General features: G+C 44.9%; 1 protein-coding gene across 13 annotated transcripts in view; it reads right to left on the minus strand.

The window, feature by feature from the left end:
• MCTP2 (multiple C2 and transmembrane domain containing 2) overlaps window positions 1–15,383 on the minus strand; it is a 131,783-nt gene that overhangs the window by 72,617 nt on the left and 43,783 nt on the right. For 9 of the 13 annotated variants that reach the window (XR_009450318.1, XR_009450317.1, XM_059678092.1 and 6 more), the window contains 2 exons: window positions 12,358–12,393; window positions 1,301–1,465 (listed from right to left, as the gene is read on the minus strand). Coding sequence is in view for 9 of the 13 variants with exons in the window: in XM_059678092.1 (XP_059534075.1) it covers window positions 1,301–1,465; window positions 12,358–12,393 (201 nt within the window). In the remaining 4 variants the exon portion in view is untranslated. Of the gene's footprint in view, window positions 1–1,300; window positions 1,466–12,357; window positions 12,394–15,383 lie in introns of those variants that run through there. The other 4 variants (XM_059678095.1, XM_059678093.1, XM_059678100.1 and 1 more) reach the window with 2 other exon arrangements.

Consider the following 15,383-nt stretch of genomic DNA (forward strand, 5'->3'; position numbering starts at 1 on the left):
CCTCGGACTACCTGGCGAGTAACATCTGCCTATGTCTGCCGGAACTCGCCCTCGATTTTTCACATTTTTTTTTTATGAACTGATTCGTCAGCGTGAGCTCCGATTCTCTAGTCCTTGTCCTGGTGGAAATGACGCCTCATGTTTGATTTTGCGCTGAAATTTGTTCAGCAGAGACAAACTCTTGGCTACTAGAGCATTTGCCAACGTGTCTGCGTCTGTTATGCCTTCCACGCGGCAGAGGCCGATCTGCAAATATCCTGTTTTTGAAAACCTTCCCCTGATGTTTTTTTTACGATGTGGCTTTTGGCAAGGGGCTAAACTTTCAAGGACCCCGCTTCCCTCCATCCATAAAACATAGAACAGACTCCTGTCTGACACTTATGTAAAACTAATTAATTACCATGGTTTGGAGACTACGGTTTTTGAAATAGAAACCACACCAAATTAGTAAGATTAAAAATTAAATGGAATTCGGATCAACAGAATCAGATGACTGGTTTGGAAAGGCAGCTAAAAATGCCAGGGTTTTTGTTCATAACAAATCACTTTTAATACGTTAGATAGTTTGGTGTGTTTTTTTAAATCATAGCAAAAAAAAACCAAAACACCCCCCCCGCCAGCAGCACTCAAAGTCTATTTTTGCTGTAAAAACTAACAAGAAAGAGAAAGAAAATTGTCTATAATTTTGAAAATACTTTTAGTTATTGCAAAACTGTAACCCAAGTATAAGATATATTACTCGTTTATTTGAAAGCGTTTCTTTCCTTTTCCCGCATCCTATGAAACACGGTTTTTGCTTATTTTCAAAACACAATAAATCATGCATTCAAAACTATTATTTAATGAGCTTTCTGCAGCTCTAGTTACTGGATGGAACTAAACTCAGCAAATACTCCTACTAATTGACTGCATCCGTACTGTTATTTTGCTTTCTGGAATAATCCGAACATAGTCAAGAGAAGCGGTTCTCAACCTGTGGGTCGCGACCCCCGTGGCAGTCGAACGACCCTTTCACAGGGGTCGCCTAAGACCATCCTGCATATCAGATATTGACATGACGATTCATCACAGGAGCAACATGACAGTGATGAAGTAGCCACGGAAATAATGTTATGGTTGGGTCACAACGTGAGGAACTGCATTTAAAGGGCCAGAAGGTTGAGAACCGCTGGTCAAGAGGATTAAAAAGAAATGACTTCTATTCTTGTAGACATGGAGCGTGGGGAAACCATTTTTTTTTCAAAGGAAAAAAATAAATCTTTTTGAAGATGTTGTTCTCCTTCGGGAACGGCCAACTCACCTTGCTTTTGTACCTCTGATCCCCCAGTTTTAGCAGGACAAACATCTCTGCCACATTTCCCACCGAGACGTTCTTTCCTTCCAGCAACGCGATGCTTATGATCCCGTTCCAGAGCTGGTTCTTCCTCAAGGCCTCTGAGAGCCGGAGGCTGCGGATCAACGAGGACTAGAGCAGAAAGCGAAGGGGAGAGATGAGCTCGCCGGTCATCCCTGAGTGCGACGCTGGCCATCACAGGCGTTCCCGCTGTCAATATTCAATGACAGGGAGCACGTCTGCCTGGAGAAAGGGCTGTTACTCCTCACTGGCTGTGCAAACCTGCAGTCACAGTTACGGGATCTCTTTCTCCAGCCCTGGGCTCGTAGCGAGACAGGGAGAGATGAGTGTGAGCGGCACTGGCTTTTGGCACTGGCCTGTCCTCCGACCCAGCTCTTGGAAAGGCTTCCTTCACCTGGGCCTTTGGCTATTTTAACAAGAGGAAGGGAAGAGAGGCATTCTGGGAAACAGGTATCAGAACAAGGCATTGCTTTGCAGGGAAATGAAATATCTATGGGCATTCAGAAATAGTGGTGTGTGTTTTTTTAAATATATATATTTCAGAGAACAAAAGAGAAGGAGAGAGAGAGAGAGAGAGAGAGAGAGAGAGAGAGAGAGAGAGAGAGAGAAAGATCAAGGATGAGAATCATTGATCAGCTGCCTCCTGCACGCCCCCTACTGGGGATCGAGCCCGCAACCCGGGCATGTGCCCTGACCGGGAACAGAACCGTGACCTCCTGGTTCCTAGGTTGTTGCTCAACCACTGAGCCACACCAGCCTAGCAGAAATAGTGGTTTTTGAATTTATCCTTCACACTTGAATCTGTCCCCACTCCCCTTTGTTCCTTGGGCGACTACTAAAGAACTCATGACCTTGCAAGATTCCTAACTCCAGACAGAGCCTGGGATTGGCCAGCCAGATGAGCTTTGCAGATGGGGGGGCGGGGGGGGGGAAGGAAATAATGTATAGAGGACTTAGCACAGGGTCTGGAACCCAGGACAGTTCAGTGACTATTAGCTTATTTTGTTCCTCTTCTAAATGATGTTACTCACGCCCACTCATACACACCTTAAACCGAATGTAGAAAAAGGGCAAACATCCCCTACTAGTAAATTATCAAGTGGACAAGCACACTTTAATTCCCATTATGTGAGTTTCCAAACATATACAAAGGTGGAATGGTCCATGAAATCTCCACGGATCTATTCACCAGAGTCAACGATTTGCCAATCTTATTTCATCTATCCCTTCACTACTCGCTTCTGGCTGAAATACTGGAGAGCAAATTCCACATTTGTGTTTTTCTGTTGTTGTTTTTTAAAAAATATATATTTGTATTGATTTCAGAGAGGGAGAGGGAGAGAGACAGAAACATCCATGATGAAAGAGAATCATAGATGGGCTGCCTCCTGCACGCCCCCTAGTGGGGATCGAGCCTGCAACCAGGGCATGTGCCCTTGACCGGACTCCATCCTGGGACCCTTCAGTCCGCAGGCCGATGCTCTATCCACTGAGCCACACCAGCTATGGCCCACGTTTGCTTATCTATAAGCACGATGCTCACAAAAGCAGCCATAATTCCCTTCATATCCTTAAGTACCTAGAGCCTCTTTACATTTCCCTGACGGTCTCAACCTTGTCTTTTTTGCGATGAGTTGGTTTGGGTGCGAATCCCAGTGCGACCCACAGACTGCATTTAGTTGGCGGAGTTCATTTATGCTCTCCGCTCAATAAATGAAGTGGCGCAGGCACACACGGCTTTCTCTGAAGGAGAAGTAAATGGACTGAGGAATGTAAATGGCGCCGAGTATCATAGGAAAGCAATGAATTTCTAACGCTATAGATTCATCCTGTCACCGGCTCCATAGATCTTCCAGGTCGTTTAGACACCGATTTGCTGGGACACCAGTTCGTCACAATTTATCACAACAAATGGTACGTCAGGGCCGTATTAATTACAGACCGGCTTACCTCATCCGGCACAGGTGGCTCTGCCACTCCGAATACAGGATGCAACGAGGCCACACCAAGCATTCGGCTGATCGTTTTATAACCTCCTTAAGCACTGAGAGAATCTATTCTCCCAACTTCATATCGATATCGCTGTTCTCATAAAATGCACACACATGCGTACACACACACACACACGCACACGGCTTGTGGAGGTGCTGAGACAGAGAAGGGAGGGCAGACAAGAAAAGAATTAATTTTAAAGAGAAGAAAAATCCCTCTCCGCTGGAGAAAATAATAAACCTTCTTTGGTAACTTCTACCTGCCCTTGGGTTGTGGATCGAATATACTCAGAATGAAAGCTGATAAAATAGCTAAAAGCTAAGTTGATAAAATAGTTAAAAGCTAAGCATATTTTTTTAAAAATATATGTTTTTATTGATTTCAGAGAGGAATGGAGAGAGTGAGAGAGATAGAAATATCAATGATGAGAGAGAATCATTGATCAGCTGCCTCCTGCTCACCCCCTACTGGAGATCGAGCCTGAAACCCGGGCATGTGCCCTTGACCGGAATCGAACCCAGGACCCTTCAGTCCACAGACCGATGCTCTACTCACTGACCCAAACAGGCTAGGGCAGCAGTTTTCTCCTTGTTAAGAACCACAAACACCATCACAATCTCTAGACAGACAGACAGACACGTATATAAACATCTAAGTGTATGTGTTTCTACGCCTATAGGTGTCCGTACAGATGTAGCGGCACTGAATACACGATAGAGCTTATTAAGCACGCGGGCTGCGGTCCTCTCCGTTTACAAAGGAAACGGGACTGTGATTCATCCGCCCCGCTGCCATTTCCTGTTTTTGCGTGTGTTTTTCTTCTGAAACTCTGACTTGCCAACCAGCACGCTAATGCATGAGCTGTCCCGTGGCCATGCTTCAAAGCCCCGACAGATACATTCCTCCCTAAACACTGAAGCGATTTCAAAACCCTTTTTATAAAGAAGGGAGGCATGTCCACCAGAGATCAAAGGGCATCCCTACAGTCTGGCAACAGGCTAAGAAAAATGGCCGCGCTCCCATGAAATATGCCCTTAAAATAATTCCGGGGCTTGGTATGTCCTAGTTTCAAATGGGTTGTTTATCTTGGACGGGCTTCTATCTAACTTGTCCAGAAAGCAGCCCCACTTAGCTCGATGAGCTCTGTGAAAAGGGGATCCAAAGCCGGTCGTCAAGGGGGCTGGGAGAGAGGTTCCATCTGGCAGGACAGCCTGGGAGGGCGCGGAGCAGGCCTCCAGCGGGCGCGGCTTGGCTGGGGCTCCCGGGCCGGCCCGGCCGCGGACACCCGCTGCATTACAGCGTAACATCTGGATGATTGCTCGCCGCGTCCCTGGGAAGTATCCGCTTTCCATCAAAGCCTTTATCTCTCTCTCGGTCGGACTTTGAACATTTCGGTCTGTAACGCAGTCGTGTTGGATGTGACGGACTCGCTCTGTGCTGTCCAAGATTTTTTTTTTCTCCTTCCCCTCTTACTAAAGGCAGGCTAGGAAAAGAGCCGTATGCATTGCACAGCTCAGAGAGAGAGAGGAGCATAAGACCTTGCCCCAGCCGGTGTGGCTCAGTGGATAGCACGTCGGCCTGCAGACCAAAGGGTCCCGGGTTTGAGTCCGGTCAAGGGCAGGTACCTCGGTTGCAGGCTCCTCCCCAGCCCAGGCCCTGGTGGACGAGGCTTGTACAGGAGGCAACCAATCGATGTGTTTCTCGAACATTGATGTTTCTCGAACATTGATATTTCTCTGTCTTTCCCTCTCTCTTCCACTTTCCCTAAAAATCAATGGAAAAACATCATCGGGTGTGGAATTAAAAAAATCACACCTTTATTCTGCGTATTTCACCCTAAATACTCCCGCCCACTCTAAGGTTATCTATAATAATAAAAGCGTAATATGCTACTTAGACCGGCCAGAAGCCAGGGCTGTGAGGGCCGAGCCCCTTGCACGAATTTCGTACATTGGGGCCTCTCGTGTCTAAATTAAAGTTTCATCTGCTCCCAACGCATTCTGGGATATGTGCACGGGCTTTTTTAAAAGTTTCTTAATTAACTGAACATTTCTCTTCCACCCTGGAGAGCTGCGATGAAGCTTAGAGCCGTCCGGCCATCCCGTGTGAGCCGCGGGGCACAGCCCGGCTTGCCAATGCCTTTGTGGTCTTCAAACGCCCTCTTTCCCTCCCCAGGATAAATCGACTCCTCTGCACTCACTCTGTTAGCTCAAAGGCTCAGGTTTGCACAGCCGAGCCTGGGAGTGAAATTTGTCATCTTAATGCCGCCTGGAATGTGAAGGGAGAAAAGGAAATGACCCATCAAAGCAGAGGCCGGCCCCACCTGCGCCGAGACAAACACCCCGAGATGCAGCAAAGTTTCTGGGTCCTGACCCTAATTTCTCAGCAGACATAACGGGTAAAATATGGGGCATCGGGGTTTTGTTATGTTTCTCCTTCCTCCCCAAGGATCGGAACCTTTTACTATTTCTATGTTGATTCATTCATAGGTTCTCTCTCTCCCTCTACCCCCCTCCCCCCGTTGCCCCCACAAACCCACAGCATTCTTCCAGATAGTGACTTCCCTCTGAAACACACGTTATTACTGGTGAAAACAAGGTGTGATATTTAACTTTGACATATAGTGACTTTCATTAAGAAACCAGACAGTTTGGCCCTAGCCAGTGTGGATCAATGGATAGAGCTCCAGCCTATGGACTGAAGAGTCCCAGGTTCGATTCACTTCAAGGGCACATGCCTGGGTTGCGGGCTCGATCCTCAGCAGGGAGCGTGCAGAAAGCAGTCCATCTATGATTCTCTCTCACCACTGATGTTTCTATCTCTCTCTCCCTCTCCCTTCCTCTTTGAAATCAATAAAAATATGTATTTTTTAAAAAAAACGAATAAATGGCTCTTACCTGGAATGGACTGCTAGCAAAAGGACCGTGCCAGACTTGCCCCAGATTGAAACGATGTACCGAAGTGGATTACAGCTTGACCAATATCAAAGTAATCCTTTGGGTGTAATAAAATACCAAAAATGTTTTTTTTTTAAAGATAAAAATTAAAGAGGGGCAGTGAGAAAAGAGTTTCACGAGATTTTGCTGGTAGGTACCAAAGACTCGGTGGGTACGTTTTATATCATCTCACTCCTGGAAATATAAAAATGTGCTCCAATCTCGCCCATGCATCTTATGGTATGACGCTCATTATTTTGTCTACATCGTTGTAAGAAAGCAAGCAGTCCATGAAAACAAATGCATGGAAAGATGAACTTGGTAAGTAAAACGACAGGAAAGCAAGATTGCGGCTATGTCGGCACTATTTAGAAACGCTAAGAACCCTGGGTGTCTAAAACGTTTCCCTGAAATATTTCTGTCGAGTGTTTTCAACATGTAAAACTACTGCTCATTGTCAACAGCTTTTATAGCGTGACATGAGGAGAGCCATACATGCGAGCAGAACACCGCCTACCCACAGTCCCTTATATCATCTGAAGAGGATCCTGTAGGCATAAATCCACCTAGAGCTACACACAAATCTGCGTAAGAATATGAAGAAAGCCTTTTAAATCCCCCACATGGACATGGACAGGAGATGAGATTTATATCTGCAGATGAAAACGGTAACACAGTCCCAATGGTAGGAGCAGTCTGTATGTACAAAAAATATTAGCTCTGGAAGTTGGATATTCAGTTGACTATTTTGTTTTAAGTATGAGGGAATATCATCGCTCAATTGTCACACTTAAAAATAAAAATTACGCCGAATTACGGTGTGGCTCAGTGGATAGAGCGTCGGCCTGCGGCCTGAAAGGTCCCAGGTTCGATTCCGGTCAAGGGCATGTACCTGGGTTGCGGGCACATCCCCAGTAGGAGATGTGCAGGAGGCAGCTGATCGATGATTCTCTCTCATCACTGATGTTTCTCTCTCTCTCTCCCTCTCCCTTCCTCTCTGAAATCAATTTAAAAAAAAAGAAAAATGCCGGAAGCTAGGGCTTGGTCCCTCTAATTTGTACTGTGATCCAACAGGAAAAGAAAACTATTTCTGGTATTGAACACGGAGGGCACACAACAGAGAGCACTGTTTTCACAGCTGAAGGGGACGCTGAGAAGCCAAACAGAAATCAGAAAACCTCGGGGAAGCACAGTAGGGAGCGTCTACGACTCCTTGGCTGGGCCAGGGGCGGTGGCCTTTTCCTGTGACGGTCCGGACAGTCAGCATTTAGGCTTGTCGGCCACTAGGTCTCTGTCCCAAAGACTCCACACGGCCACTGTCAGCCCCAGACGGTTTAATACATATATTTTTATTGATTTCAAAGAGGAAGGGAGAGGGAGAGAGAGAGAGAGAGAGAAACATCCATGATGAGAGGGAATCATGGATCGCCTGCCTCCCGCATGCCCCCTACTGGGGATCGAGCCCACAACCCGGGTATGTGTCCTTGACCAGAATCGAACCCTGACCTCCTGGTTCATAGGTCAATGTTCAACCACTGAGCCACACTGGCCGGGAGCTCGAGATGGTTTATACATCGATGTGCGCAGCTGTGTTCCAATACAGCTGTTACTTGGGAAAACAGACACAGGGCTGGGTTGGCCCGCAAGCTGACATTCTAATCCCCTTGGGCCACAGAGACCAAAAAAAAAGTAAATACTGAGTCTCCCGGTTGAAGCTGAAAACCAGCTGGTCTGGCTAATGGGAGATGCAAAACGTAGACACACCCGACCTCCCCCTCTCCCACCCTAGGATCCTGCCGATTCCTCCCACTGCACACAGCCAGCTGGAGGCCAGCTGACAGGGTCCCGGGAAACCCTATCTGCGGAGATCAGCCTCTGAACTAACAGAGGAACAGAGATAAAAGGATGTGCAGTCAAACAGGGCAAAGGTGGCACCGCTAGTCAACTAATTTCATACAGAAAAATGTTAGACCAGGACGGGCACAGCTCTTACCTTGGGATCGCTGACATATGACTGCATGAAAGGGTGTGGGTTGAAAGAGGGGCTAGGAAAGAATATACACTTATCTCGGTGCGAATTAACCGAAAGTGAGGGAACACGTAACTAAAGGGGTGCTGTACTCGGCCATCGTACCGGTACAGACTCAAATATCTCAAATGATAGCAGGCGGGTGTGTGTGTGTGTGTGTGTGTGTGTGTGTGTGTGTGTGTACGTGCGCGCAGATTTCTGAATACACTCAGTAATTCATCAATTCCATTATTGCTTTTTTCCCAATAGACTCTTGCTGTAAAAGAAGTGACTGCTGTTCATTATTTATCTCTATAACTGTTGCACACATTACAAAGAGAGAAGCGAGGTTTAGAAACAGATGGATTCACAGCGAAGATTATATGCAGCCAATATTCAAAAGGAGCCCTGACCGGTGTGGCTCAGTGGATAGAGCGTCGGCCTGCGGACTGAAGGGTCCCAGGTTCGATTCCGGTCAAGGGCATGTACCTTGGTTGCGGGCACATCTCCAGTAGGGGGTGTGCAGGAGGCAGCTGATCGATGTTTTTCTCTCATCGATGTTTCTAACTCTCTATCTCTCTCCCTTTCTCTCCGTAAAAAAAAAAAAATCAATAAAACATACTAAAAAATATTCAAAAGGAGGTAGGCACCTGGTTCAGGCCATCTTACATCAAATTCTCGATGCTCATCTTAACATGCTCATCACAAGATAAACGAGGCTGTGGGGGACACCTGACCCTATATTTGAAGACAATCTCTATATTTAGTATATTAAAATCAAGGTCGGTGTAGGCAGGAAACTCTTTAGTAACGACTCTAAAAAGACTGCTACTCTGGGTTCCATTGGAGGATGCAAACTTATAAATGTATGGATTTAAGAAGCAATAACACTAAAAAAAGTTATTCTCAGAATATGACAGAAGTGAAAAAGTCAATGACATTTTCTAGGTAACACATTACTTAGAATTAGTACCTGTTTAGATACTCATAGCTAAGTGATAATCTTCTTTATATCACACTCCTACTACCTAATTTTTAAATAGAACATGGAAATCTTCAAAAATAAGCTTATGGGGGTGGGCAAGAATAGCTTTACAGTTGTAATACAAATAAACAACACAATCATTAATAAGTAGCCCTAACCGGTTTGGCTCAGTGGATAGAGCGTCAGCCTGCGGACTGAAGGGTCCCAGGTTCGATTCCGGTCAAGGGCATGTACCTTGGTTGCGGGCTCATCCTCAGTAGGGGGTGTGCAGGAGGCAGCTGATCGATGTTTCTCTCTCATCGATGTTTCTAACTCTCTATTCCTCTCCCTTCCTCTCTGTAAAAAATCAATAAAATATGTTTTTTTAAAAAATAAGTAATAATACAAGGATACATTCTGTTTCATATACTCGCAACTGCAAACCCTACTTTTGCCAACCCCTGTAGTTTAAAAATACCAAGAAAGGTTCATCAGGGTACCTTTTCTTTTTCTTTTCTTTTTAATCCTCACCTGACGATATTTTTTCCATTGATTTTTAGAAAGAATGGAAGGGAAGGGAGAGACAAAAGAGAGAGAAACATCGATTGGTTGCCTCCTGCACCGGCTGGGGATCGAGCCTGCCACTGAGGTACGTGCCCTTGACCGGAATCAAACCCGGGACCCTTCCGTCTGCAGGCCGATGCCCTATCCACTGGGCCACACCGGCCGGGGCTCATCCGGGTATTCCAACAACTCTTACAGAGGAATCATCACAGCATCTCTAGACGTTCCCAGGGACTCATTTTCATGAGCCAAATGAGAAGCCCGTCGCATTCGCCTCTCCAAACTGCACACGCCAAGTCGTCAAGAATCAACCGACCAGTTGCAATTCGTCACCAATCCTAGATCAACTGCATCTCAACTAAAGGTCATAAGCCGCTTGCAGAGAGCTGTGTGCCTCTGAGGTTTTATGAAACACAGCTACGCGCTCTGGACATTTACGATGTCCCTGAGCCCAGGGCACTGAAGTCCAAATTCTAGAAACTATCATGGAAGGGAGGGAAAAAAAACACCAAACACCAAAAAAAAAACAGACAACAGCTCAGTGTGAAGACACAGCTCTGGAGCCGGGAAATAAATACTGCTCTCCGGGCCCCTGTGTGGCTCCCATATTTTTGATATCTTTATCCGGGCCGTCAACATTTTCTCTCTCCTCCTTCCTTGCTGGGCCCATTCTTCCATAACCTCTCCTGTCCTCCCCAGCTACACTATTCCCCAGGCTCACAATTTCTCCTCCCAGCCTTTATGTTCTCCCACAAACTGCCCGGGCTGGTCCGCAGGCCGGGGCTCCCTAACTACACATGGTTATTGATGTCCAGGCCGGTGTTTTAGTGCAGCACAGAATCAATAAACTGAGAAAATACTGCTTTGTCAGGCTTCGCCGGGGCATGCCGGGAACTTTTACTGCCTGGGATGGTTACAGCAACTCTTCAGTGCGGGAGCGCCAGGGCCGGCCTCCCTTCTGCGGCCAGAAGTGAAGTTCTTCTCCCCTCTAGTGACTATAAAGGGAAAAGACAAGAGCGTGGAGGGAGTTCTGAGGCGCTTTCACATTATTTATTGGCCCTTCGTTTCGAACAGGGAGCCGGAGGCTTGGGCACCGAGGGAACTGGCAGGGGGACAACACACCTTATCACGGTTCTTTCTTAAAGGGCTCAACATGCAAAGGGGATATGCTTTAGGAAGCATCGGGACCTGGGATGCCTTTGAATTTTATTTTATTTTATTGATTTTTAAAATATATTGATTTCAGAGAGGAAGGGAAAGAGAGAGACAGACATCAAGGATGAGAGAGAATCATGGATCGGCTGCCGACTGCACGCCCCCTAGTGGGGATCGAGCCCGTAACCCGGGCAGGTGCCCTTGACCGGAATCGAACCCCGGACCCTTCGGTCTGCAGGCCGATGCTCTATCCACTGAGCCAAACCAGCTAGGGCTCTTTTGAATTTTAAAAGGCAAGGTTTGTAAAGTGTGCCTGTCTTCCTAAATGACTAGGGCTGGTCAGGTTACAAATCTCTCCGTCGCTCTCTCTCTTCTCTCTCTCTCTCTCTCTCTCTCTCTCTCTCTCTCTCTCTCTCTCTCTCACACACACACACACACACACACACACACACACTCTCTCTCTCTCTTATAAATTCACAAAATCTTTGTCTCATTCTCCTTATTTCACACAGGAGGAAGCGGCTGAAACACAGTGAGGTCAGAAATCAGAGCTGGCATATGTATTTGTGCAGGTGTTTGTGTAAATAAATGCATATAAGTAACTGACACAGCCTCCCTCCCCCTCCCATGCACACATAAACCACCGCCATTCCCATGTGGGTTATTTCTCTTTAACAAAGCAGCCCGGCTGCTAAATGAAGTTTTAATTTTTAAAAATGTCTTGTTGGTTTCATTTCACACTCATTTAGGCATGCAGTCACTTAAGTTGCGAGGTGCTAATTTCCTAACCTGATAACTCAGAATGCATTTCTACCTCGGTACCGACACTTTTTTACAAATTGGACAGCCGTGGACATAATTGCTTAAGTATAAACTAACCATGTAAAAAAATCACCAGTATTGGTATTAAGAAATACCTAAAGAATCTCACCAAAAAAGCAATAAGTGGTGTGTTGTTTTTTCCCCCCAGAAATTATAAAACACGTAAAATCCTTTTAATGTATATTTTCTTTGTCCCTGTAACACCAAAGCTAATCTCTACCTAACGGTAAATAACTTCCTAAAAGACTCCATCTAGCCGCGCGACACCCCGAATAATCTAAACTTAATGAAGTGGAACGTTCCAGCGTGGCCGGGACATATAAAATGTCAACACCAGAGCAAGGGGGCGTGAGTTCCAACATCTGGCCGTGCCCTGATTGAGTGAAATTTTAAAAGGGAGGTTGTGTCCTCCGGCCGAACAGCAGGGAGAGGAACAGAACCGGCTCCCTGGGAGGGGTCGGCGGTATGACTCACGTGTGCGCTTGTGTTTGTAATGAAGGTGAACTCCTAACCCAAGGATGTAAATAACACATTAAAAAAAACACAAAACAGTGGTATTTACCTTGCCTCCGCTTATCCGCTTGCGATTCGACCAACGCTGAGGATGGAGTCCATTGAATGGTGAAGGAGGGCAAAAGGAAAGAGAGAAACAGAACCGTTAGCCACACAAAGATAGCATTCTACTAGTCAGATGGTAAAAATGACTGGGAATGACGGACACCCCACCTTTGTCTGAGGTTACAGAGAAAACACGTGTGAGCAAGGAAACAGTTAGAAACAGAGAGAAATCACGTATCTGTGGCCGTTACACCATTTGTTCACAGTACTTTCAACAAGGAACGGCCAAGGTCATAGAAATAGTGCTCAGTCCGTATAAGTCCATTTACGCGTATGTTCTGCAACGCCTGAAAACAGTACAATTTCACCTCGAAAAGGCAGAGTTCTCCTACTTGAAATATTCAGGTGAGGTTACAAAAATATTTAAAGAAATTCAGGGACAATGTGTGTTCATGTTTAGGTTTCCAGAGTTTTAGGTACTAGAAAAATAATTCCATTTACCTCCACGGATTAAGTCTCAATTTAAAAAAAAAAAAAAATGGAGTCATTCCTACACAATGAAGAAAAATCGGCTAACACAGCTCTGAGGAGAGAAGAAAAAATTTCTAAACAGCAAGGAATTTCTCCACCGGTCTGTTTGGCGCTCTCATGGGTCCTGCTAAAACTAAGGCTGCTGGATTGCGTAGACAGTTAACATTCTCTCCTAGCAAAATCCTCTCGTTCCCTCCATCACTGCCCAGGACTGTGGCTGGTTAGCCACCTAACTGGATGTTGATGTTCAAACTCGGATAAATTTGGGAGATTACAACTCAATTATGAGCCTAATGGAGCAGCCCACATTGATTATTATTGCTTAAGGAAAAAATACCTTTAGGCAAATGACCCGTCCATGTCACCAACACATCTTCCCAGTAAATTATAAACCAGGCAATATATAGTCTTTGGGGGAAATCCACTTATATTCTAGTGACCAGCAACTAGAAACGTGGATACGGAAGTGACTTGAAAATATTCTTTATTTAAAAACACTTCTGCTGGTGCAACTGTGAGTTCAGCATTTAAGCACGTGACATGGGTGCTAAAATCAGTTCTTTTTCGTATTATCCCAGTAACACAATGACATGTATTTCAACCCAAACATACATCAAAATTAATTACCATCTTAAAGGTACACAAGGCTATTTAGGGCCTGTTGACGTATGATTCTTTTGATCTCTATAATGACCATAAAAGACATATAAAATGGATATGGATATAAGTGCAGAATGACTGTTACTGTCTGCTTACTACAATACGAAAACTACCATATAGAGAGTGCCTACCCCATGCCAAACTCTGCACCTGATCATCTCAATCTTCACAATTTTGTAAAATAACCTTTTTTTTTAATCCCCATTTCACTCATGAGGAAATTGTCGCTGAGAGGCGTTGGGTTAGTCTGTGAATTTGACCTGCTCGCTTCATTCTCAAAACTCGAAAATGTGGGAGCCGGGATTCAAACCCAGGGAGTCGGATGACAGGGGCTGTGATTCTAACTCCAATCCTATTTTTGCCAAGAAAAAGAGATGCCAGGTTGGTCAGTTTTCCAGCCGTTCACTGCCTTACCTTCTCACTGTGCTCTGCCCACATACACAGCAACCCGCGCCTAAGGGTCAATTCATAGACATTTTGCACAGGTTAAGGTTTTTGTCATCTTGGTTCTACAGCAACAGCGATTGCCTCAATGAGGATGGTAAGAAATATGGGTTCAACACTGAGAATTCAAACTGAAATCTCTCCATCAGACTTTAAAAAAAAATTGAATTTATAAACAAAATATTCCCTATCAATAAATCACCGTCTTCCCAGTTTCGTGTTATTACTCCCATTTAAAAAACCTAATATAAAACTTTAGTAACTTAACTCAATTTTAAAAAATCCTCAAAAGGGAAAACACTCCATGAAAATACCTCCCTAGGTTCCTGGACCATGTGTAGAGTCATCATTCATCAAAAACATCCGCATCTTTGAAATATGGGTTGAAACTGTTTATTGGAGACAAAGAGGACCCCCATAAACAACGTGCCATTGCTGACAGACTGAGCTAAAAGAATTGACTAAGGAGATTCAGAAACATCTGACTCAAAGATCAGTAAAACTATGTGAAATTGTCAGAGTTTCCCTATCAATTGGTTCAATAAATATTTATTGAGTATATTTTATTTTTAAAAAATCCTCAGACATTTCCTTTTATATCCAAAAGGTCCCCGACAGGCACTGTGAGTCGAGTAACTACCCATGGCCTGGGATAAATTGTTCCTTGCAGGGGTACACTTTGGTCAAGTACAGAAACAGAAAAATAAAACTGCCAGTTGGAACGAATGAGAGCAGGCGGGGGTTTTTCCCTGCATTATAATACCCACAGAAAACATATACAAAATAAGTATTTTGCACACTAGACCTCTGCCAGACAAGCAAAGAACAAAGAAAATGAGAAAAGTACGTGAGCGAGCACATATTCAGCCTGAAAATTTCTCAAAAACAGCAGGTGGGGCCCGGCCAGTGTGGCTCCGTGGTTGAGCGTCGACCTATGAACCAGGAGGTCACGGTTCGACTCCTGGTCAGGGCACATGCCCGGGTGGCGGGCTCCATTCCCAGTGTGGGGTGTGCAGGAGACAGCCGAACAGTGATTCTCTCTCATCATTGATGTCTCTCCCTCTCTCTCTCCCCCTCTCCCTTCCTCTCTGAAATCAATAAAAATATAATTTTTAAAAAAATTGGAAAGCCAAACCAAATAACATGACAAGTGTGGCTACTTTTAGGACTCTGGAAAGATATTCCTTGAGATGCTTTATATAAAAAACAACAACTACAAAAACTCAAGCTGTACTGAATATTAATATCTCTGCCATTTGAAATAATTTCTTTTTAATTCTTTATTAGTTAAGGTATTACAAATGTGTCCTTATTGAAATAAAAATTTTAACTAAGGTAGCATTACTTTCAAACTCCAAACTTTGGCAATATTTAAATATATTGTAAGGGTCAGTG

Source organism: Myotis daubentonii, chromosome 21 (assembly GCF_963259705.1).
Source record: "Myotis daubentonii chromosome 21, mMyoDau2.1, whole genome shotgun sequence".
Classification (NCBI taxonomy): Eukaryota; Metazoa; Chordata; class Mammalia; order Chiroptera; family Vespertilionidae; genus Myotis; species Myotis daubentonii.